Source organism: Odontesthes bonariensis, chromosome 20 (genome assembly GCF_027942865.1).
Source record: "Odontesthes bonariensis isolate fOdoBon6 chromosome 20, fOdoBon6.hap1, whole genome shotgun sequence".
Lineage (NCBI taxonomy): Eukaryota > Metazoa > Chordata > Actinopteri > Atheriniformes > Atherinopsidae > Odontesthes > Odontesthes bonariensis.
This window is the reverse complement of record NC_134525.1, coordinates 8,015,656-8,039,024: the sequence shown is the minus strand read 5'-3', so window position 1 is coordinate 8,039,024 and position 23,369 is coordinate 8,015,656. Positions and strand designations below refer to the sequence as shown.

Genomic DNA, 23,369 nt, shown 5'->3' with positions numbered 1-23,369 from the left:
GAGGAGCCTATACACTGTGGGCTTGTTATATATTCCAGACTATGCAAATACATCCCACACACTAGTCAGGACACATTACAGATAAACACCTTCACTACTGAGTGTCTTTGATGTATTTAAAGAAAACATTCTGTAGCTTTGACAGGATTACTGACTGCCTGGGACCATAAAAGCACTTTTTTTCACACTTGTCATTGTTTCTGTTCATTAAGTGATTAACACACATTGGACCTGTAGAAAGTACAATTGCCGAAGGAGTGTCAGGCTGCAAATATTTAAGATCCACCTCAGGCAGAATCAAAATTATAACTTGTCGTTACCTCATTCCTGTCCTCTCAACCGCAGCCGGTCGAGGCAGATGGCCGCCCTTCCTAAATCTGGTTCTGCCAGAGGTTTCTCCCTATTAAAAACAAGTTTTTTCTTTCCACCATCGCCTTGTGCATGATTAGGGCAGGAGATTGAATTAAAGAGAAGTTTAGAAGCAATCTGTTGGTGTCCTTAGCTCTGCAACTTTTTATTTGAATATTTGAATTGGTTCTGTATGAACTGGACTTATTGGGATTTTAACTAATTTGATTTGACTGGATTATGATTATAACACCAATCCCCTGAGGCACTTCAAAGATACAGTCCAATTCAAGCTAATTAAAATCCAATTCATTAAATTCTAAATTAGTCCAGTTCACACATGATGAATTTGTTGTGATTGGACGCTATAGGCTATAAATTAAACCAAATTTATTTAAATTAACTATGAATATAGATTGTCCATTTCAAAAAGTGTTGAAAAAATTCCTAGAACTCACATCATCTTCATTCATAGGTTCATAATTCAATTGTTGGAGTTTATTAGAAGAAGTTTTATATTTTTTAATGTTTACAAAATACATAATCTCATATTGTATCTTGCAGCAGAAACTCTAGTGTCATACTCTGGAAGTTTCCCCCTTGAAGTATGCCTTATTTTGCTCATACAAATACTGTAATGATGTCTTCACTGATTGGACAGTTCTGTCAAATCATTTTACACACCCGACAGCCATATTGGACTTTTAAGTCAGGGCTGGTGTGATTCCAGTTAATTTTTTTCCCATGACCATGGAAATTGAGATTTCCAAGTTAAATGGAGAAGCTACGTAGCCTGCATATGCTATGAGTAAGGCCAGGACTGACAATCACTAGCCTAAGGACTGCTCAATGCATGCTAGTTGCAAACCTATAGTTGGTATGGATGATCCCATGAATGCTAGTGGTTAGCCTGGAAATGTTAGTTGCCAACCTGCAGAGGACAAGGACCAGTCTATAAAGGCTATTTGAGGACCTATCATGATAAGAAAACCACAGACTGGTCCAGGAATGCTAAGAGATGGCCTAAACCAAGCGATAGCTTACAAATACTGTGGCCTAAAGATGCTAAAGACTTGGCCAGGAATGCTTTCACAGCCCAATGGGAGTCCAGTGTGAGCTGCTTGTATGTAAGCACACTCAACGAATGTAAACTCAAGCAGGCTGACTACAAGACTGCAGACACTGGGTGTGTAGTTCAATACCAGAATATTTTTTTCAATATTGCATACTGGCTTAATGTGTACTTATGTATATTCTTATGATTCATACAACACCACAGCTACTATATTCAGTTTTATCATTTTGTGTTCTTGGGCGGAAGTTCTAATTTTTGGTTAATTCAATGTTCCTCCAGTACTCTTGGGTTAAAGGGATAGTTCGCCTCTTTTGACATGAAGCTGTATGACATCCCATATAAGCAATATCATTTATGAACATGTTCTTACCCCCTGCTGCGTCCTGTTAGCCGAGTTCCAGCCTCGTTTTGGCGTTGACGAAGGTAGTCCGGCTAGTTGGCTAGGGTCCCGAAAATAAAGCGTCTTGCTTCTCAAAACAATATGCGTTCAAAAGAGTAATACATTTGCATCACAAAATCGTCCCTCCAGAAAAAGTCAGAACTCACAATCGCTTGGCGCTATGTCGCTCTACCTTCATATCACTACGGGATGTGTAAACTGTGCAGACCGAAGTGCAGACCGAGCAGTAAACACCGTAACAGGTGCGGCTATCGCTAGGTAGCTGTACGCATTGATATCAAGGGAGGCAAAAATAGCGCCAAGCGATTGTGAGGTCTGACTTTGTCTGGAGGGGGGACGATTTTGTGATGCAAATGTATTACTCTTTTGAACGCATATTGTTTTGAGAAGCAAGACGCTTTATTTTCGGGACCCTAGCCAACTAGCCGGACTACCTTCGTCAACGCCAAAACGAGGCTGGAACTCAGCTCACAGGACGCAGCAGGGGGTAAGAAAATGTTCATAAATGATATTGCTAATATGGGATGTCATACAGCTTCATGTCAAAAGAGGCAAACTATCCCTTTAAGATAAAGAGTGAAGGTGGCCCATGCTTATACTGAAGGCTCTGTGTGTACTGATGTGAAGTGCAGCAACATGTTGGCCTTTACCCACAAGGCGTTTCTATATTCCATTGGTCACATTTATGGTTTAATGAGTCAGGCTAGAAAGATGGTTTCCTCGTTGCAGCTGACTCATGCAATCTAAGTTTATCGTTATCCTATTACTCTCTTGACCTTTTGGACTAATGAAAACTGATATTCAAACTCACATTTAAATATAAGTAGTTAACAGTTCAGCCATGGTAACCAACTGATCACTCTGTTTGCTTTTAGTTTTTTGGACAATTGGTGCCTTCAGCCTGTTCTTTCTTTCTTTCTTTCTTTCTTTCTTTCTTTCATTCTTTCTTTCTTTCTTTCTTTCTTGCTTTCTTTCTTTCTTTCTTTCTTATTGATTAAAGCCTAAAATAAATGCCTTGTCCCTAAATACATGTCAGACGTATTGAGCCGTTATGTTCCCTCCCAGTCACTGCAAAAATCCATGGCCTCATTTAATGAATAGCAAAAAAAAAGGGAATAAATGACTAAATAAATTAAATTAAGAAATGGCCTTTGAGATCAAATGAAGATCTCCCTCACTGATGCATTTCTTCAGTCTTCAAAGCTCCTTACACCAGTTATTTATAGAAAGAGGAAAGAGTACTGAAAATTTGTACTCAAGTACAAGTACTGTTACATTGCTTAAATTGTACTCAATTACAAGTAAAAGTACTAGTGTTAAAAAATACTTAAGTAAAAGTACTGCAGTACTTTGTACTTTGGACCGGAAATGAAATTTGCCTGGTCTGACGAGTCTCGATTTCAGTCGCAGTCGATTAAGTGGCGGAACGGAAAATTTCCGTGAACACATAAACGGACCGGAAATTAAATTTCCGCTAGTGCCAGCCGCTAGAACCTTGTTAAAATAACCCGGTACTGAGACAGCTCTGATCAAGGTGACAAATGACATCCGCCTGAACACAGATGCAGGTAGAGTCACAGTCTTAGTTCTGCTGGACCTGAGTGCTGCCTTTGACACAGTTGACCATGCGATCTTATTACAGAGGTTAGAAGACTGGGTGTGAATCTCTGGTCGTGCTTTAAACTGGTTTAAGTCCTATCTGGAGGACAGGAAATATTTTGTTGAAATTGGTAACTGTGTCTCAGACCAAATGGCTATAACCTGTGGGGTTCCCCAGGGGTCAATCCTGGGACCCGTATTGTTCAATCTGTACATGCTTCCACTAGGCCAGCTAATACGCAGCTATAATGTGTCCTACCACAATTATGCAGATGACACTCAGATCTACGTGTCACTGACGGCAGGAGAACACGGGCCTGTAGATACACTGTGTCGCTGCATCGAACAGATCAGTGTGTGGATGCAAAACAATTTCCTCCAGCTAAACTCAGACAAAACTGAAATCATTGTCTGTGGCCCACAGAAACAAAGAGAAAGTGTTATCAGTCACCTTGAGACTCTCTCTCTAAAACCTAACTGTCAAGTTAGAAATCTCGGGGTAATATTGGACTCAGACCTGAACTTTAACAGCCACATTAAATCTGTAACATCAGCAGCTTTTTACCATCTAAAAAACATTGCCAGAATCAAAGGAATAGTGTCTAAACCAGACTTAGAGAGACTGATCCATGCGTTTGTCTCCAGCAGGTTAGACTACTGTAACGGCCTGCTCACTGGGCTCTCTAAACGGGCTATAAGACAGCTGCAGTACATCCAGAATGCTGCTGCTCGAGTCCTGACTAGAACCAGGAAATACGACCATATTAGTCCAGTGCTCAGGCCTCTGCACTGGCTTCCTGTCGCTCAGAGAATAGACTTTAAAACAGCTCTGCTCGTGTACAAGTCTCTTCACGGTCAAGCGCCAAAGTACATCTCTGACATGTTAGAGCCATATGAACCAACTCGGGCTCTGAGAACCTCAGGGAGGGGTCTCCTGCTGGGGCCCAGAGTCAGAGTCAGGACTAAACAAGGTGAGGCTGCGTTTCAGTTTTATGCCCCTAAAATCTGGAACAGTCTTCCAGAAGATGTGAGACAGGCCTCAACTCTGACAATGTTTAAATCCAGGCTGAAAACAGTTCTATTTAGCTGTGCATATGACACCTGAAAGTATTTTATCTGCACTCTTCACTTTTTAATTACTTAATTAATGGGTTTTAAATTTCTTTCTTTTTTAATTTCTTTCTTTTATTTTTTTTATTCCTTTTTAATGGTTTTATTGCCTTCTTGTGATTTTATGTAGCTGTAAAGCACTTTGAATTGCCCTGTGTATGAATTGTGCTCTATAAATAAAATTGCCTTGCCTTGCCTACTTGGGACCTCTAGGGGACCCAAAATTAAAGCAAAATAACTGAAATTTAACGTTTTAACGCAAAACCAATCAGAGCAACGTAGTATGTGATGTAGATTAAGCGACACACACGGCAAAAACATCTTTTCTATCGATAAAAGCCTTTATCGATAGCCATGTTTGTTTCAAACGAATTCAAACCAAGCGCTCTTTAGTGACGTAGTTGATAATGTCCCTATTGATCATCTGTCTATCATCGTATAAAGCCCGCCCTGGCAATCTGATTGGGTCGACTGTTTTGATTTCGAGCATAGAGATTTCCCAACTGAGCAGAGCCAGACCGAACTTCCTGACCAAAAATGTTATGGGCGGGGCTAAATTCGGCTGGCACCCAGGCTAGGATAATGCAACCAAGAAAAAAAATCTTAGCTGAAGTTTTAGCCCAGTGAAAGTCAATTCAATCCCCTTACACGTACAAGTTGCTGACAAACAGGAATGTGTCTCGAAAAGGAACACACATGAGGGATTAAAACATTGATTGTGAAACAAATTTTGTGTATTTCCATCGTTGTCCTTTAATCTGTTGATATTACAGTTTTGGTTTTATTTTGCAACTGTTGTTCTGTTGTTTAAAAAATCTATTCGGAACTGAAGTCATTTTTGTGTAATTCTTGTGTAAAATTGCACAGAAAAAAAAGATGTTCCGTTGGTTAACTCAGGGTGGCGGAAGTGAGCTCTTAGGTTGCTAAAGAAAACGTAGAAGAAGACAGAGTTCTGACGCGTCTCTCCAGTCACTGCATCCGCAAACAAACCCCTTTGGCGTCTCTTTGCACGTTTAATCCAAAATGTCGACATTTTTTTGCATTTTTAAATGCGCTTAGCTGCAGCTCGCCGCGGGGCTGAGGGAGTGATGGAGGCGTCTGTTCCGCGGAGAGTTATCTGATAAACTGCACCATGATCCCCGTGCCCCTGCTGCTGTGTGTGATGGCAGGCTGGTGTGCCGTCTATCTGGCCGACACACTACTCAGGGTGAATATTTGACCGTCTGACTTTCAGTTTAACAACCTCCCGTCTAACATACGCGGATAAATCGACATTTGAGGAGGCCGTTAAGTCGACCAACGGTCGCGTGAGCAGTCTCACTAAAAGCTCACTTTGTGCACCACCAGAATCCAGCTGTATTCAGGTCAACGTTAATCACCGCATATTTTCTAATGCAGCGTTTTCATCTATGGCCACACCTTGACAATAGATGTAAAACTGCACCCAAATTCGAGCTGGTTTTCTTATTTAAGCCACGACATCACATAATTCTGTCTGTGGGGTAATATGACTCAGGATTCTCACCTGGCTGTGATAACCTGGAAACTTTCAGACTATTTTCGGATTAAATGGGTAAAACGTTATGATTTTGGATACACAAAAGGTGGATAAAAAAAGCTAATGTATTGTAGCCACAGTTGTTGACATCCCCGTTAAAGGTTACTGTTGTTAAACTGCCACTCCCGCTGTTTGGAAGCCTTTATTATTATTAGTAATCACTGCCATAGTCGTGTTGTATCATAGCAAAGGTAAATCTGAAGCTTTTTCTATGGGATGTATTTGGTTAAGTTCTTGAATAAGTCTGTGGGATCGTCTCCAGTGGTCCCAACAGTTGCTTTTGTCATTGCAGGAGACAGCGGGGACCCCGATTGATGTATTTATCTGGAATCTCGTCATTTTTATCCAAAATAGTGTCACAAAAAAGGGAATAAATCTTTAAAACAATCTAAAATAAGAGAAATTAATAACTTATACATTTTGATAATAAGGGAACATGCATGAAAAAACAAAGCAATGATAAAGCAAGAACATAAATATCTAAATCTAAACAGAAAAGCTTTGTAATGTTTTCTCTTTTGTTGTCTCTATACTTCCACATTTGTTTACTCCTTTGCCTGTAATTCCATGTATTTGTTTATCTGTTATTTATGTGTGTATTTCTTTATTCTTTTACCGACTTGTTCTTTTTTTTTTGTGGCACTTCTACCATCCAATACAGAGAGGGCCGGGGGTTTACCACAAAGTTGTGGATTTATCGTCGCTGCTGGCTCCTGCGCACACTTTGACAAATGAAGTAAAAAAAAATAAATAAATTGAAGAGAAGTTTCTCCAACAGACTTAACGATTTGGGCGTGTGGGGGGAGGGTGGACGTGGACCAGTTCTGATGAGGTCTGGAAGCGCATAATTGAAAAGCAAAGTAGTTTCCACACATTAGAAGTTGTTTATCCTTTTTCTTAGATGGTCAGAGTTAAAGGTGCGTAGATGGTAAAATGGTGCTTTTATACAACAGAGGTTCAGTAGCTGGTGACCACAGAGAGGAATCTTTTCTCAGATCAGATGATTGTGTGTTTGGTTTTTGATGCAGTTAAAGTTCATGAGCCGTGGTGACTGAGCTCTTCCCGTGCCGACCCTCACATCATAGATGCATATCCTTTCCTTTTTTACTTGTGATGTTTCTGGAAGGACACGGCTCTGATTTCCCTCTTTGGTGGAACTTTTTGTCCGTCCCGCAGTCGTCCGCCACACACCGGATCAACTATGAGTCTTGGCTCGCCAGTCGGGGGCTGATGTTGTCTCCTTTCCACCTGAGATGGCAGACCACCATGTTCAACTGGCTGTTTGCGCACTGCGCCCGCATCAACCCCCGAGCTCTCTACCTGTGGTGAGAATAAACCCAACTGCTCCTGCGTCTTTTCTGGACTTTCCTCATCCACTCTTTCAGTTTTAAGTTCAAATTGAATTACTTTCTTCCCTTTTCTTTAAGGTGTTCCTTCAGATCTTGTATGCAAGATTTTCTCCCGATCGCGTCCTCGGAAGTTCCTGCTCCAGAACTAATTTGTTCGATCTCTGCTTTTCCCAGGTTCAACAGCGGCCTTGTGTTTGGTATTGCTGCCATGTTCGGATCAGTGGTGCTGCTGATAAAAACGCTGCAGCAGACATACGCGCAGATGACCACCGACAACCCTCGGATAGGAGGTCAGCAGGCCCTGCAAGTGGTGGTACGTTGATTTATGAGCGTTTTACAGCACATTCAAAATCACGAACAAATAGAAGTTGCTTGTTTGCGAGCTGCAGAGTCAAAGATTTCGTTAGAATGAATCTGCGGGGGTTTGTGTCTCCCCTCTGCTTACAGTGTCACATTTGGTCTTCGATCTAACACAAAAGAGCCCTGAATTACAAGGAGCACTTTTCATTCTCACTGTTTCATTGTGGTGCCAAATAGCTGTGAATTAATGTGAGCACTGTTCCCAGTGGACCTCTGGAGGTGATTCATGGGAAGCTATTAGCAGGCCATTTATAACTGAGAAGTCAGCCCGGAGTGACAGAACACGCTCTGCACAGCCAAGAGGAGAATAGGATGCAGCTCACACAGATAAAATGAGTTTCAGCTGAAATATGGAGAGATAAAAATGTAGGAGGAAGTTTTAAATTTGGTTTCATTCGCAGCTTCTGCAGATAAATATATCCCACTAAGCTTCAATTAAAAAATACTTCTATTAGTGGATGGAAATACGGAAAAAGGTCTTGAGACGAGCTTATTTTTCCTCTCTTGTTGTGTTTCTGTATCACTCGGTACCTTTTCTTTTGGCATCTCGTGTTTTTTCAGGTCCCAGGTGTCAATCTTCCCACCGGTCAGCTGGCCTACTTCTTCATCGCTCTGCTGCTCAGTGGAGTTATACACGAGCTGGGCCACGCTGTGGCAGCATTGAGGTAAAACACTCATCCTTCAACGCAATGAGTTCCAATGTCATCCTGCAGGCGTGAGCAGCAACTCCATCAGGAAGTTGGAGGATGTGGGATGGTTTTGTTTTGTTTTGCATCGCTTGTTTTTGCCTCATAAACAAATCCAGGTTGAATATGGAAGTAGTCACGGTTTCTCGAACTGCTGCAGCACCTCACTGTTGAATCCATTGATGCCTTTTTCATGTATGTTTGATTTCATTTTGCCCAAGGAATCAGTCCAAGAGGGTTTTTTTTTTTTGTTTGTTTTTTTTTTAGTCAATGCCAGGCATCTTTTCTGATCGGTCTGATCCCTGCAAACGCTGAAGAGTTAAGTGTCTTATGTAGGTAAATGACTTTAAGGAAATGTGGTGAATAATAAACTGCGCACTTGTATTTTTTCTCAGGTTTTTTTCGACCGTCTGTTACGTAAGCTTCCACATTTTGTAGGAAAACATGATCCTCACAGACACTTGAGCCAACAATATCCGTGAGGATCAGTTTAAATGACTCCTTTTGAAGGGACAGATTTAACTGAATTGTCTAAATAGAGTATCATGATGTGTCATAATAGTTGTTTGCAGATTTTTTTTTAAGAACACCTAGTTTGAGTTTTCTTTTTTTCCAAGCTTATTTTTGGACATTCTGTTCTTTCCAGACTCATGTCTGCAATGAGGTCTGTTCTTTTTTTAAATCACCATTACCCCTTTTCAGCCAAAGTGGTACCAGTGCTGGTTTAGGGCTGCAGCTAACTCCAGGTCGGTCCCATAAAGAATCGGTGAATCGGCTTAAAATTGGTTTGATTTTGCACGTTTAGCACAGAGCTTCACTTTAAACACATCTTCCAGAACATGCTTGACCCTCCCTTTTGTGTAATCAGAATTTCTGTCGAGGACCACAACCCAGGGTGAAATTTTATCTGCCCCCCCCCCCCCCCCCAAAAAAAAGTCTTAATATCACCAGCCATGTTTTTAAACCTTGGACGGTCTTGGCAGCGCTGGCCAGCGTTTCCAAACGCAGCCGGTATTTTAAAAACAGCGCCACATACGAGATTTGTTTAAAGCAGGATCTATGAACGTGTTTAAGTGTAGCTGCAACGGTTTATGACTGTAAACACTGCATCTGTAACTCTGAGCTCATGTTCCTCTGCGGCTGCTTTGACTTTCCATCCCACGTGAAGCTCAGTTTTCCATTGTTTTCTTGAATTAAAGGAGTACTATGTAACATTTCTACCTTAAAATAACAGCTTGGAAAAAATTGTGCTGTTAGAATGAGTTTTAATATTACGATTGGCCTGTCTCCTATGCCCTTCGGGGTTCTGAGTTGGAATAACTGCGCTATGCAACTTTGCTGGACCGGCCCGGGAGCTGAGCGGAAGTACTTCGACTTGCTTTCTGGCACACCTACCGCAAAAACAAATAGACCCCTCTCATGCTCCCAGGTACATTTGATTACTCTTACCTTCTCGGGCAACATAGCTTGCACCTTCTGACTCCTCGCCAGTTCGTCAAGAAACGTGAAAGCGAAAGGGTGTTGTATTTACGACAGTGTAATCCCCCCCCCCGCGGGTTCTTTGCTTTGATCGAGCACAAGGTAGGTGACGGTTGACAATCACTTTTTCGGGGGTCTGAATCAGAGCGTTGGCTGTTGAAACGGAAAGAACTGGTTTTAAGTTGAGCTCTGGAACCACTTTGGTGGAAAAAATAAATCCCGTGAAACATTAATAAATGTGTCAAACTGTTCTGTCCTCTTGCAGGGAACAAGTGAGGGTGAATGGATTTGGGATTTTTGTTTTTGTGGTGTATCCTGGTGCGTTTGTGGACCTCTTCACCACCCACCTCAACCTCATATCGCCCACTCAGCAGCTCCGCATCTTTTGTGCAGGTAAAATGGTTTACCTGCTATTCTCCTGATAAATCTTTACAGCCACCTGTCTATTTGCCAGCTAATGTGATCGCGGCTATTAATCACAATTATTGTAAGCGTGTTGTTGTTGGCGCTGAAGGTCACTCAGTGCAATTTATTGCTGAGCAGCGGCGAGCCACATCGCATCTAATCATTTCACTTGCAATAAGGAAAATTGGAGCAGGATGAATTGATTGGTGGAGGCGACAGTTATACGTGCATGAATATCACCGATGCCTGCCATCGTACCTGATCGGTGGAAGCCTGGGAAAAAGGCTCAATAATATCAGTGCAGTTAAGTCTGAGAAATGGTTTCGTTTTTAATTGGATGGCAGTCAAGAAGGTTGTTTGAAAATGCTTATTCAGTACAAAGTAGTGCTTATAATATTAAATGATCAATAGTGTGAAGGGAGAGTAAAGAAACATTTTGTTGCAGGTTCTTTAAAAGAAAAGGTTTGTTGGTTCATTTTGATGTATGCGCTGAATCATCAGCGCCGGTGTTTTAAAATTTGTTAAGCGCTCATAATTTTTATGCTCATGTATAAAAATTATCTAAAACTTCATCTGATTTTCACTTCAGTTCAAAAAAATAGATGTTTTTTTTTTTTTTTTTTAAAGCGAGACAAAACTGCAAGTCCTTCTGTCTTGGATTAAAGTCGGGACTTTAACTTTACTATTACAGAACATTTATTTCTTATTTTTGTTCTTTTGCCATTTTCTGGAAGAACATCTCATTTGGTTTGGATCATTGTGCTCTGTGATCCACTTTCTGTTGACATTCAGTTCAAATATCCAGTCTGTGTGTGATATTTGTTGGTTGATCACACTTGTTGACGGTAAGTGTGACTTCAAATTTCCTCCATGTACACATAGTGTGTGGAATGAGGTGAAGCCCTTTAAAGAAGGTTTTATAGCATTTTCCACCCTGATGAGCACCAATATATCTTCTTGGCTCCTCAGGAATTTCCTGTTTTAAGATATGTTTATTTTTCTTTTGTTTAAGTTTTGTTCTTTTTCCTATTTGTCCCCATATGTGTCATTTCCTTTAAAATTAGGCTCTATTTGACCAGTTTCTGCCAGATTAAACCACGTGAGAACAAACATTGGCTCGATATCTCATCCACGTTTGAGCATCTGTACATAGAAGTCATGCAAGAAAGTAGAGAAGTGACACATGTTTTAAAGTCATTAAAAGAAAAATTTTATTTTCTTTCCCCTCAAAAATAGTGGATTCCATGAATGTATAAGTAGTCGTTTACTGTTGTAGTTGGTTGAGGTGGAGGCAGATATTTATTCTGTCGAGCAGTTTAACTGTCGCCTGAAACGACAGAAGGAGATGGGAAGATGCACTGGGAGTATTTTTGGAAAAAAAGACATTTAAAGAGTTTAAAAATAAAGCAAAAGTACTTTGATAAGGTGAATGCTTTGCACTGTGTGAAGTATTCTCGTGCAGAGGAGGGTCACATGGTTTCTTTTTGTTCAGAAAATGACAATCTGTCCGCCGTCACATTAAGTAAACGAGCTGCATTTTGAACAGTTGTGATGTTTAAATGTTGGTTTGGGTTCATGTGTCACCAGTTAGAATAAGACCGAAATGAAACGGTTGCTACTTTTAGAGAGCGTGTGTTAGCATCCGCCTGCAGATGATAATGCAGCTGCCGAGGTGCAAACTCACTGGGTTTCCCTTTGCTGTTTGCCGCCTTCGGGGGGCAGCGAAGAGCTTCTGTGAAACTCTTTGTCTGTGGCCATCCGGTGCAAAATTTCCCCAAGGCCTTTCTGACAAGAAAATAACTTGGTAGGGACTCCAGACACAAGACTGAGACGTCCAGTGCAGTCACATGACATACCGGAGCGAGGAGGATGCTATTCCCATCAGGGGAGTGGTGACATAACTGCTGTGCTTGTTTATTTCTCGGTATGTCCACAGCAGAGTGGGGGGGGGGGGGCTGACTGACATCACGTGTGTATTATTTATCCCGAGCTTTGTTTGTTTACAGCATGAACCAGTATCAGAAATGTATTCAAGCTTCTTGCTCATAGACTGGAAAAAAAGATGGGGAAAAAAACTATTTTCTCCGACCAGAGACTCAGGACTCAAAGGTTCTGTGTTGACCTCATCAGAAGAGGAGACTTTCCCTCCTGTGGTTTTCAGAGACTTGAGTCTTCTTGCATAATTAAGATGGTATAGACGGTTATTTTTAGTGAGCAGCGGTTACTCTTTTGCCACGACATCCTACAGTCAGAATATGTGGAGAGCATGTAGAAGGCTGTTGGAGAAGCACACATGGATCATCAAGACTTCTTGGATATTTTAGGAATGATAAACGTCTGTTGTCTGCTTAGTGGTGTGGGGACTAGATAAACAGTTTATTTAGATTTGTCTGGTGAAAGTATGAGCCTAAAATAAATGTTTGGACGCAGCGACTGAACAGATTGAACAGGGTGTAGATTCTCTAACATGAATGATTTCTAGGTTTCTTCATTTTCTCTGGTTGTAGACTGAGTATCTTTTGGATTTTGGACAGTCAAATGAAAAGAAAAGAAGACATTTCAGATGTATTCATTTGAAGAATTAATGAGCTGAAATGAAACGGGCTGCTCCTGCCGTCTGTGTTTGCACAGTGTGACACAGCATCCACTGCAACTCAGCACTTAAAACGGAGACAATTTAATTTTATACTATAAAGTCCGTCTCTGATGCAGATATCCACTTTGTTTTATTAAACGGTTATTACTGCAGCGTCTGGTCTCAAACAGACTTTAACATGATGGATGTGACTATTAAAAGTACCCGAAGATAAAAGTAGGAATTAAAAGAATGTCTTGTTCTTTTTCTTCAGGAGTTTGGCACAACTTTGTCCTGTGTGTGTCGGCGCTGGCCTTCCTCTTCCTGCTGCCCATCCTCCTGTTTCCCATGTACTTCACCGGAGCCGGGGCGCTCGTCAATGAGGTTGTGCAGGTGAGAGCTGCAGGTTTTTCCATCAGGAGCAATGAATGGGTGAATACTTATATATCAGTGAGTTTTTGACACTGATGGATCCAACACACAGGCAGCTGTATGTGTAGCTTGGAAATGAGAGTTTTAAAAATTACGTGTTCTTGTTACTGTGATTTCTGATTTCTTTTTTACCTTAATTTATCAAATCAGGTGGCAGAATTTAAAGGGGATTCAGCATCATTCCCAACAACACCTTCATGCAGATGATATTTTACACTTTTTCCAACTGTGGTGCCTTCTCTGTATGTTTCATCTTTATTGATATTATTGGTGCCTGGTGTTGATTCAGCAGCTCCACAGACTGAATAAAACGTGTCGCCATCATTTCGTAAATGTGTGAAAGATTTCCTTAATAAGCTACAGTTGGCGTGTTTTTTTTAATTTTTTTTATTTGACCTTTTTAATAACGTATAAATGTGATTTTTGTGCTACCACGTTCTCTCTTAATTTTTGGACGACAGGAACTGTGTTTACATGCGGTTGGTTTTACATTTTAGTCTGCTTTCTGAGCATTTCCAATCCAGCTTTATTTGTTAAGCACTTTAAAGGACCACAGTTGACCAAAGTGCTGTACAGGATAAATAAAAACATAATAATAAAATAATAAAACATTTTACAAGAAATTGCAACAAAATAAATAAAATGAAATAAAGGAATAAAAGTCAATGTCTCACATAGTGTTAAAGGCCAATGAAAAAAGATGCGTTTTAAGAAGGGATTTAAAAACAGATGGAGAAGAGGCCTGTCTGATGTCCAAAGTTGTGGAGCTGCAGCTGCAAAAGAGTGTGTCATTCTTTTTAAGAGGCACATAAATCTGGCAGTCATCCGCGTAACAGTGGAACAAAATGCCATACTTCTGAAGTGGAAGCAAGTAGAGGGAGAAGAGAAGGGGGCCCAGAGCTGAGCCCTGTGGGACGCCACAGGTGAGAGGAGCCGAGGAGGATGGAGAGTCACCAAGGCTGACACAGAAAGTATGACCTGAACCACTCCCTGATGCCCACCTAATGCTCCAAACGTGTTGTTAAAGTGTCATGGTCCACTGTGCCGAGTCCCTAGCTAAAAAGATGTCATTAAAAACTCTTAAAAGTGCAGATTCGGTGCTGTTTTAAAACCAGACTGGAAAACCTCGAGAATGCTATGCTCTTCAAGAAAGGCCATTAGCTGACAGTGGACTACCTTTTGGAGGATTTTTTAAATAAAAGGAAGTTTGGAGATTGGTCTGAAATTGGCAAGAACTGCAGGATCTAGACCAGTTTTTTTTTTTTTTTTTTAATCAGTGGTTGAACTACCACATGCTTAATATTTTCAGGGACTACACCTAAGGACAGACTGCTATTTATGACAGCAGTGACAGATGACCCTATAGTGGGGAAAACCTCTTTAAATAGTCGAGGAGGGACAGCATCATCTGGAGAACCCGAGGGCTTAAAACGACCGACCAACAATCTCCTGTAAAAAGCACAGAGTCTCTGGCTCAAACTGGTTAAAAACAGCAGAGCAGGGGACAGAGATTAAAGGGTCGTCAGCAGGAGGTGATATGAGAGCTCTAGTAAGAGACCCTATCAATAAAAAAGTGCAGAAAGTTATCACAAACAGTAGTGGAGGGCTCCATACAGACAGTCTGCGGGGCATAAAGAACCCGGTTTATGGTCTTAAACAGAACATGGGGCTTGTAACAGTTTGGCAGGATAATGTCAGAGAAATATTTTCTTTTAGCATCTTTCACGGTAGCATCACACCTGCAGTTTGTCCTTCTCCCACTTGCACTCATCTCTACGGCCCCTGCATCTGACAGTTTGAGTCGTGTCAATTAGCCAGGGTTCAGGTTTAGTTTTAGGGTGCCTGGTTTTTAATGGAGCCACAGTGTCCAAAACAGGTCGGCAAGTGGAGTGAAACCATGAGCTAAGCTCCTCTGGACTGCACACAGATTCTGGGAAAACGCAGTTCTGATTGAAAGCAGCTGAGAAATGGAACGGCTTGTAGAGATCATTGTCGATTAAATGTTTTTTTTCACACGTGTTTATGACCCTGTGTGCTCACAGAATTATGAGTAACCAGATTTCTGTAGTCCAATGTAAACATCATCTCCTAAGTGACCAAAAACCTGGACAAGCTTTAAAACTGGGATTTTAACCCATTCAGTCATGAAGCCTAAAACTTTCCAGCTTTGAAGAAACTACACCCATGAAATAAAGACATTCACGGGGTTAAACCTTTGGTTTTTATTGTAAATGATTGACACGATGTCAACAATGGGGGAAAAAATCCAAACAAACTTGAGCTTGTGTGCACACGCCAGCGTTGCTGGAGGTCTGACGGGACGCGCTCACATCTGCTGCATCATGTCTCATCAGGTCAAACACGCTAAAGAACCTGAATACTCCTGTTGTTAGACTTAAATCAGGCTATGACGTTTACTTGGAACACAACAGATCTGGGACTCTGTGTGTATCAAACACGGCGTGTTCTCTGTACAGCGTTTGGTTTCTGCAGGCAGGTGTGAAAGGCTCACCTTGATCAACCCTAACTGAACTGAACTGCGCCGTGCCTTTTTATATGTCAGCCGTTTGCTGCCACCAGTGTTTTTGGGTTTCTGAAATCAGGAGTTGATGCTTGCATGCGCAGGGATGCTTCATGGGATACTTCAGAAAACTCATGCATGTAAACACAGCCCCTGGAGATCCGCAGAACACGTCAGTAAGCTGGATAAGACGAGCTGGAGGGGGAAGTTGCTTAGTTTTATTCTTGCAGAAAATCAACAAGCTGTCATTTCAGCTTTTAATCTACAGCCTCGGCTTATTGCTGATATCGGTCTTGGCTAAGGAGCTCATAAGCAGCAGTTGGCAAACAAAAGTGTTTGTCAATCCATGTTCCCTCCTAGAGTTTCCCAACAACTCCAACTTGCTGGACCGAAGCCAACAAACATGTCTTCTGTGACCTGTTTGCCATTTGAACAAAGTTTTTTTTTTTTGCTTGTGTGCAGGGATCTGCAGCTGACGGGCCCAGGGGGCTGTCGGTCGGGGACATCGTGACGGCGCTTGAGGACTGTCCCGTCAGGGGGGTTGAGGATTGGACCAGCTGCCTGTCTCACCTCTCTAACACCCCGCAGACGGGATACTGTGTCCCTGCTGCCAGCCTGCAGCCCAGCTGGGCTCACGGGCGAGGTTGGTGTCCAAACCGAAGATGTTTTAAGTGTTTTTCTAAGGAGACCCGACGCCTTTCAGCTGGCATTGAATTAACTGAAATTAGGTCAGACCCACAGAGCAGCAACAAAAGTTCTGATTGGCCAGCAATCAACTCAGCTCAACATATATATATATATATATATATATATATATATATTTTATAACAAGTGTTAGCAGAAGGTCCAGCTTCATGCTGAGGGTGAAATTAAAGAGAGATGTTCCTTTCACTGCAGGACATCTTCTCTCCTGTGAGATCCACCGTTATCGTCTTTTTCTCTTTCTCCGCTAGCTTTCAAGCGTCTGGATGGAACGATGGACTGCTGCAGCAACAACAGCCTGACGGACCTCTGCTTCTCCTACAACAAACCGCACGGCAGGAAGAGCAGGGACAGAGAGGTGACGCGCACACAGAGGCTTTTTGTGACAGCTCATCGTGTGAGCAGCGCATTCATTTTACCTTCTTTATTCGCTTTGCTTTTATTGCTGTTTTGCGTGGACAGACTGAGTTTGTAGCAACGGTAGTGAGCAGAAGTTTTAGTCCGTCTCGGTGTCCTTCCTCATTTTTTTTTTGTCACGTGATCCCCGACTGACTCCACGATCGAGGAGATCATCAGCGTCTGTGTGAGTCAGACTTTTTGCTGCAGGGCTCAGTCAGCTTCTGAATGTTGTTGCTTAAACAGATTTTCTTCTTCACGGAGGTGTGACTTAACTGTCTGTGATGAGTAAGAATCTTAAAAAAGCTGGCTTTGTACTGTTCCCAAGTGTTATCCGCAGAAAGAAATGGTCGACGGTGCGTTGTTTATGAAGCACAGGAATTTTGAATGAATGCAAAACAGCGCAGGAAAAAGAAGCTGGTGACTCAGTCGGGAGATTAAAACGTGCAAATGTGAAAAAGAAGCCGAGCGCAGACAAACATGAAGGAAACAAGAGATAGCCGACGTGGAGATAAGTGAAAGTTGCCGTGTGTCCTCTGTGGCTGCAGTACGCCTGTATGCCGGTGCGCAAGATGGTGACGGGGACGCCGGTGTGCCACAGCGACGGCGACTGCGCCGCGCACTCCCACGCCACCAGCGTCTGCGTCACGCCCTCTTTGGAGAACCAGACGCGCTTCATCCGTGTCACGCACCCGCCCAACACACACATGCTGTTTGTGGGGTATCCGCCCCACCTGCAGTACGCCGGTACGTACGTACGCACGCAGATGTTCAATGATCTTAACTTGTAGGTGAACTCTTCCTTTTTTACGTTTAGATTCAGTTTTTGCTTGGGAGGCTCCACCTTTCAGGAAGGCTTACACCACCCACAGCTAACTGTAAACAGTAATATCCACATAATGAGTGCTGACTTGATGTTGTAGGTGTTGAGCGGACTCTTATAATGAGCAGGAGGAGGCTTGTCTCGTCTGAACAGTTGCAACGGATTCATGAAATTATCACCCCCCTGATTCCTGTTTTGTCTTTCCCAGTAAGTCTGACCAACTTCATCCCCCGCTTTGGGTTCCTCCACCTGGACCTGCCCGTCTTCTTGGAGACCTTCTGCAAGTATCCTTTTCTATCTACAGGACTATGAGGTGATGGATGCGTGGCTTTAGAAGAGTACTTTGGTTATATTCCACTAATTAAGTTTAATTTGATTTCCAAATGTCTGATCCCTTTTTTTCTTTTTTTTTTTTAAACATTTTTAGAGGCACTTTAATTACAGGTCGGCACATTTAAATAATTTTAGTTGCAGTTTGTTATCAGTTGTAGATTCTTTTTGCCTTGTCAGCAGAAAAGTATTGTGGCTCTGCTGACTGGAACATGTTATAAGAGACTGTTGAACGACTCGTCATCATCAAGTTGTACGAACAGGATGGTGAGAAATACGCACCACAAGCCACGAACTGCACGAGTCAATAAGAAGAAGTACACAAACTGAATTAGTAGCACGAATAAGATCAAAAGCAATATTTTCCATTAAAGGAAGGAAGCAGCTAAAAAAAAAACAAACATTACATTATTATCAATCAATTAAACTTTAATTCATTTTTAAGAAACACGATGAGTTATTTCCTCTGACAAATTCAAGTTTTGCTTTAAATTCGCCCTCCACAACCCACTGATGGTGTGACAGAAGCAGGCAACTTTTTCCTTTTATTGTTGGTGAGCAGCCCCTTCTTATTCTGCTGCTTTATTTCCAGTTGTTCATCAGCTTCAAATCTGTCACCTGAACCAAAAAAAAAATTGGTGCCTGGAGGACTAAAATGGGATTTTTTTTACATCTCTGAAACAAACTTGAAATGGATATTGCTGTGTGTTATTTAAAGTTGGATTGTAGTTTGAGTTGCTGTGGGTTTCAGGCTAAGATGAAGTTATTCGCTCCCACAGATTACACTCCTCCTGAAACCTGAAACACCTCATTTGTTGTCCCGGCTTTTACCGATCACATCACCTTGTAGCGTATTTAATGGCTGCCTGGTCGTCTGAAGTATGAGTAGCGACGATACTAAGCAGCCTCCAGCAGTTTTTCACTCATCCACTGGAATCTCAGCAGCCAGAATACAGTAAAGTCTCCTGTTTTTAGATGCTTGGGTGCTTAAATAGTGGGTCCATCTCCATTTTAGAGTATTTTGTTCAGCTTCAGCTAAAACGTTGAACCAATATTGACTAAAAACAATCAACCGCTTTAAAAAGCTGTTAACCTGTAATTAAAACATACAGTAGACTCTTTAAATGACTGTGTCATAGTTAGTGTATTATTTCTATCCATCCTTTTCCTGCTGCTTATCTGGGCTTAAGTAACTATTTCATTCAATAAATAATGGAAGTACTGCACCCCCTCTGGTTTTCAGCCTACTTTCAGACTTCAGTGGTGGATCGGGTGTGAATATGCAGTATAAAATGAGATTTGGTACAAAAGTAAATGATAAAAACACCATTATAGTCCAAATAAAAAGTGGAATGAAAAAGCTGCTCGTCAGACTGTGTCAGAAAATGTTTATGGACCTAAACCACCTCTTCCGGTGAGAATAATGAAGACATTAAATGGAAACCTGTGTTTTATTGGGTGACTTGTCCTGAGCTGTCCTGCGCCTCAGATATGTGGTGTCCCTCTCTGGTGCATTAGCAGTAGTCAACTCCGTGCCCTGCTTCGCTCTGGACGGTCAGTGGATGCTGAACGCTCTGCTGGAGGCCACGCTGGTTACTGTGGTAACAGACCGTCAGAAGCGCGAGCTAATTGGTTTCTTCCTGTTGCTGGCAGGCAGCGCCCTGCTGGCAGCCAACGTGGCGCTGGGCCTGTGGATGGTCACAGCGCGGTAGCAGCAGCGGTGAACCGCCACAAGACAAGAAGACAGAAGTGAATGGGAAAAGAAACTCCGCGCCGGATGTTTGGCTTCTTAATCTGTTTGGACCATTAAACTGTGAACATACAGGGAGCAGAACCTCGCTCTGCCTTTAAGCCGTTACCAGACCACCACAAAAGAACCTTTCCCTTCACCTTGTTGCAGCCATACACACAGAAGCACATATACAACATGAATAATGCACTTGCTGTAAAGCACTGTCCCCCAAGTTGCTGTTTACAAAAGCCAATTTTAATATTTAAAAAAACCTGTGAAGTGTTTGTGCTTAAAGTTTGAGTGAAAACCGTCTTTTTGTGACTCCAAAAGTTTTTGCTGTCGCTGCGACAGAGAGGTTTGTTTGACAGAAACGGTTTTCAGAAGCCTTCATTTGATCTGTGAATGCACGGATATCTTGATCTGCGAAAACTGCACTACCTAATATTCATTTTGAAGTTGTCTAATTAACCACAGGACCCCAGACCATCTCAACATGTCGATCAAGAGTTAATCCACAGATTTATTGAGTCACTTTTTCTTCAGGAGTCAACTAGCATTTCGAGTTCACTCGTTCCTGAGTTTCATGCCATTTCTTCCTCATCTGTTGACCTCTCACTGTCTGCTGTCTGGTTGTAAAAGTTCATTTGTTTTAATTGTCGAATAAAGGACTGATTTTTATTTTCAACTCTCTGAAGCTGGTTAATTAATGACTATTCTCTGTTTTATTACAATTCTTTCATTAATTGCAAGATTGTGCTGGTGTTTAAAGTTTTATTTCGTTTACTTCATACTTCACATTTCAGAGAAAAATATAGAATTTTTATTTTTTGGGGGGGGGGGGACGGCTACATTTGTTTCATATAAATTTGCAAAACATCAACTGTGATGTTTTCCTCTAGATATAAAGTAGCTACGGAGGGTATATATGCCAACACTGCTAATATGTGGAAGCATATATATGACTGCCAAGAACAAGATGAGTAAGAGTAACTTCAAGTTCAATGAAAAGAACAAAACGAACTTTACACAAAGCACTCATAGGAATTCTGCTTATTTTTATAACTGTAAAGAACACATAAAAACGCAAAACTGTATTTAGAAAAAGTCTAAAAGATGCTTTAGCTGCTACTTATGTAATAACTTCTTCTTTGAAGTATTTTACTTTGTTATACTTTAGATCGTTTTGTTGCTTTATACAATGTAAACTTTAGACTTCATTTGGACTAGAAAAAGCATGAGCAGATTAGTATATTTACTGAATAAGTATTCATATATTGTACCGTAGTAAAGTAGTTGTACTTATAAGTACATTCATCAAGGAAAAGTCATGGCTGCTGTGGTTTGTCAGGATGGTATTTGTTGTTAAAGATGAATGCAGGGAGCCCGATGCTTCTCTTGGGAGACTGCAGAGCATCTTTCTAATTTTATACCCGACATACCTCGAGCACATTGTCCTCCTCAGACGCTGTGACAAAGGACACAAGCTGCGCTTTAAGTAACACTTCAGACCGCAGAGTTGCTTTTGCATGATGGAGGAGTTGAGCAGTAATTACTTCCCGAGTGTGTGAGCGATAGAGATGACACGTGGTAATTTGGAAGGGTGTTCCCCACAGACGTGTAAATACTGAGCGGCCCTCTGCTCAGTCGCTGAGGTGTATTTACCCAAAAAGGAGCAGACACCTTTGTCAGCAGGTTCAGCGTTAGCGTGGTTGCAGACTTCATCACTGTACGAGAATTAGTTCAGTATGTGAGAAGAGCGGGTGCTGAGTGCATGACTCTGTCTTTCCTGTGTGCTCGTGTTCAGATAAGACTGTTGCTCATGTGTCCTCATGTGTGTGTTTCTGTTGCTTATCTTGTGCTAATGACGGCCTGGAGGGATGTTTGAGTAAACAGACATGGGAGGATGATGAAGACGAGGGCAGAAAGAGGCATATTCTGGCTGACAGCTTGATATTGAGAAAGAGGCCCCTGATTTAACTCTGCAACCTCTTCATCTTGTTTCACATTACGTTCCCATTTAACTATTTTAGAGTTCTTGTGCTATTGTTTGCTAGTTGGTTTTAAATTCAAGTAAACGAACAGCTGGGATTGATGGGAATGTCATAATTTGTGCAAATATGTTGTAAAGTATAGTCCAAACTTAAATTTTGATTTGATACACGGACACTAGTTGTTTATAAGTAATTATCTGTATAAAAAACACACAAACGACAGCCAATAAAAGTGGGAAAATTCAAGTCTGTAGGCTTTATCCTCTGGGGACCATGAATGACTTATTAATGTATCTGTGTGGAATTTCATGCATCTCACATTATAGTTTTCAGGTGCGGTCGAGCAATAAAGTTGATCTTTGTCTCTTGGTTTTATTCAAGTCATTAAATGACCAAATAATGGACTATCTAAGAAGTCAGCATGCGTTTTTTTTTAACAAAAATATGTTTTGCACCTCGACCGTTTTGTTTCATAAAACAGAAACCGATTTAAGTGAGGAATATACTTGCTTTTTGATCACATGATCATGTAGGCAACTTGCTCTATCACGGGCGTAATTGTTCGCATACGTGCCTGTTTATTATGCCCGTTACCGGACGGTTCCACTAGGGGACACACCACACGATTCAGGCTAGAAAAAAAACACGCCATCGGCACTGTACTCACTCAGTTTCTCCAGCAATTTTCTTTGTGCACGGATGTTTCCAGATCTCGCCAGCTATTTTCATAAAGATACATGTAGTTACGGACTTTCTCTACAAGCTTGTCCTCAAAATGTCCCACCAGTTTTTACTGCTGCCGACCCTATGACCCTATATCTGGTCAAATTTGCCCCTACAGGTCAGCCAAATATTACAACTTGTGAACGCGTAGGATTCATTTTTTTGAGGACTTGTACTAGCGATGCAGCCACGATAAACACTTGTACCTGTTATTAAAAGATAAAAACTAATTTCCTGGCCTGACATGTTACCAAAGTATTCGTCCAGATTTCATCAACTGAAACAAATTTGTTATTATCGTGATCTATATTGTGATTAGGAGGACTCTGCGGTCAAACTTCCAAAACTAGAGCAACACAATCAGCCCTGGGATGTCTGTCTTTTCGTTCTGCTGCATTAAAAGTGAATTCCTTAAAGAGGAGCAGAGACAATCACAACTTGTGAGTCTTTACACAATAAGTTATAAACAGGACAAGTGACTGTGAGTCACAATGGTGAACAATAGCCTCGAGGTCAGTGTTGCACTTGATGAATGGGTGTTTTTAGCATTATAGGAAGTCACGTCTATATAAGGACTTTGTGGCCGACGCCCCAAACCCTAATGAGCACATGCAGAAAGAAATCTCACCACAGTGACTGGGAAGGACAATCAGGAGCTGTGGTGTCAACACCATCACCACCTCTGGGCCTTCAGAGAACATACTCCGATTAAAAAAAAACAAAAACCCTGATGTGTGTTTTAAACAGGCAGAAACATCATCAACGTCAGATTAAT

The 23,369-nt window shown here is 41.6% G+C and overlaps 1 protein-coding gene across 2 annotated transcripts; it reads left to right on the top strand.

The window, feature by feature from the left end:
* The first annotated feature begins 5,472 nt into the window (after positions 1 to 5,472).
* Positions 5,473 to 20,565, top strand: mbtps2 (membrane-bound transcription factor peptidase, site 2). Of its 2 annotated transcripts, none has more exons than XM_075452604.1 (11): positions 5,473 to 5,739; positions 7,267 to 7,415; positions 7,614 to 7,752; positions 8,361 to 8,464; positions 10,230 to 10,357; positions 13,219 to 13,337; positions 16,360 to 16,540; positions 16,851 to 16,957; positions 17,544 to 17,742; positions 18,027 to 18,102; positions 19,638 to 20,565. In XM_075452604.1, the coding sequence occupies exons 1-11, from the start codon at positions 5,665 to 5,667 to the stop codon at positions 19,858 to 19,860; spliced, it is 1,500 nt and encodes a 499-aa protein (XP_075308719.1). In that variant the 5' UTR covers positions 5,473 to 5,664; the 3' UTR covers positions 19,861 to 20,565. The 2 variants fall into 2 exon arrangements, with proteins under 2 accessions (XP_075308719.1, XP_075308718.1); XM_075452603.1 differs by having other exon boundaries at positions 16,851 to 16,996.
* The last annotated feature ends 2,804 nt before the right edge of the window (positions 20,566 to 23,369 follow it).

Excerpts from the sequence above, each read along its gene's own strand:
- mbtps2 (XM_075452603.1), top strand. The coding sequence starts at position 5,665 with ATGATCCCCGTGCCCCTGCTGCTGTGTGTGATGGCAGGCTGGTGTGCC. Across the intron at positions 13,338-16,359 it reads TCGTCAATGAGGTTGTGCAG|GGATCTGCAGCTGACGGGCC; the intron begins GTGAGAGCTGCA and ends GCTTGTGTGCAG. Across the intron at positions 18,103-19,637 it reads TTCTTGGAGACCTTCTGCAA|ATATGTGGTGTCCCTCTCTG; the intron begins GTATCCTTTTCT and ends CCTGCGCCTCAG.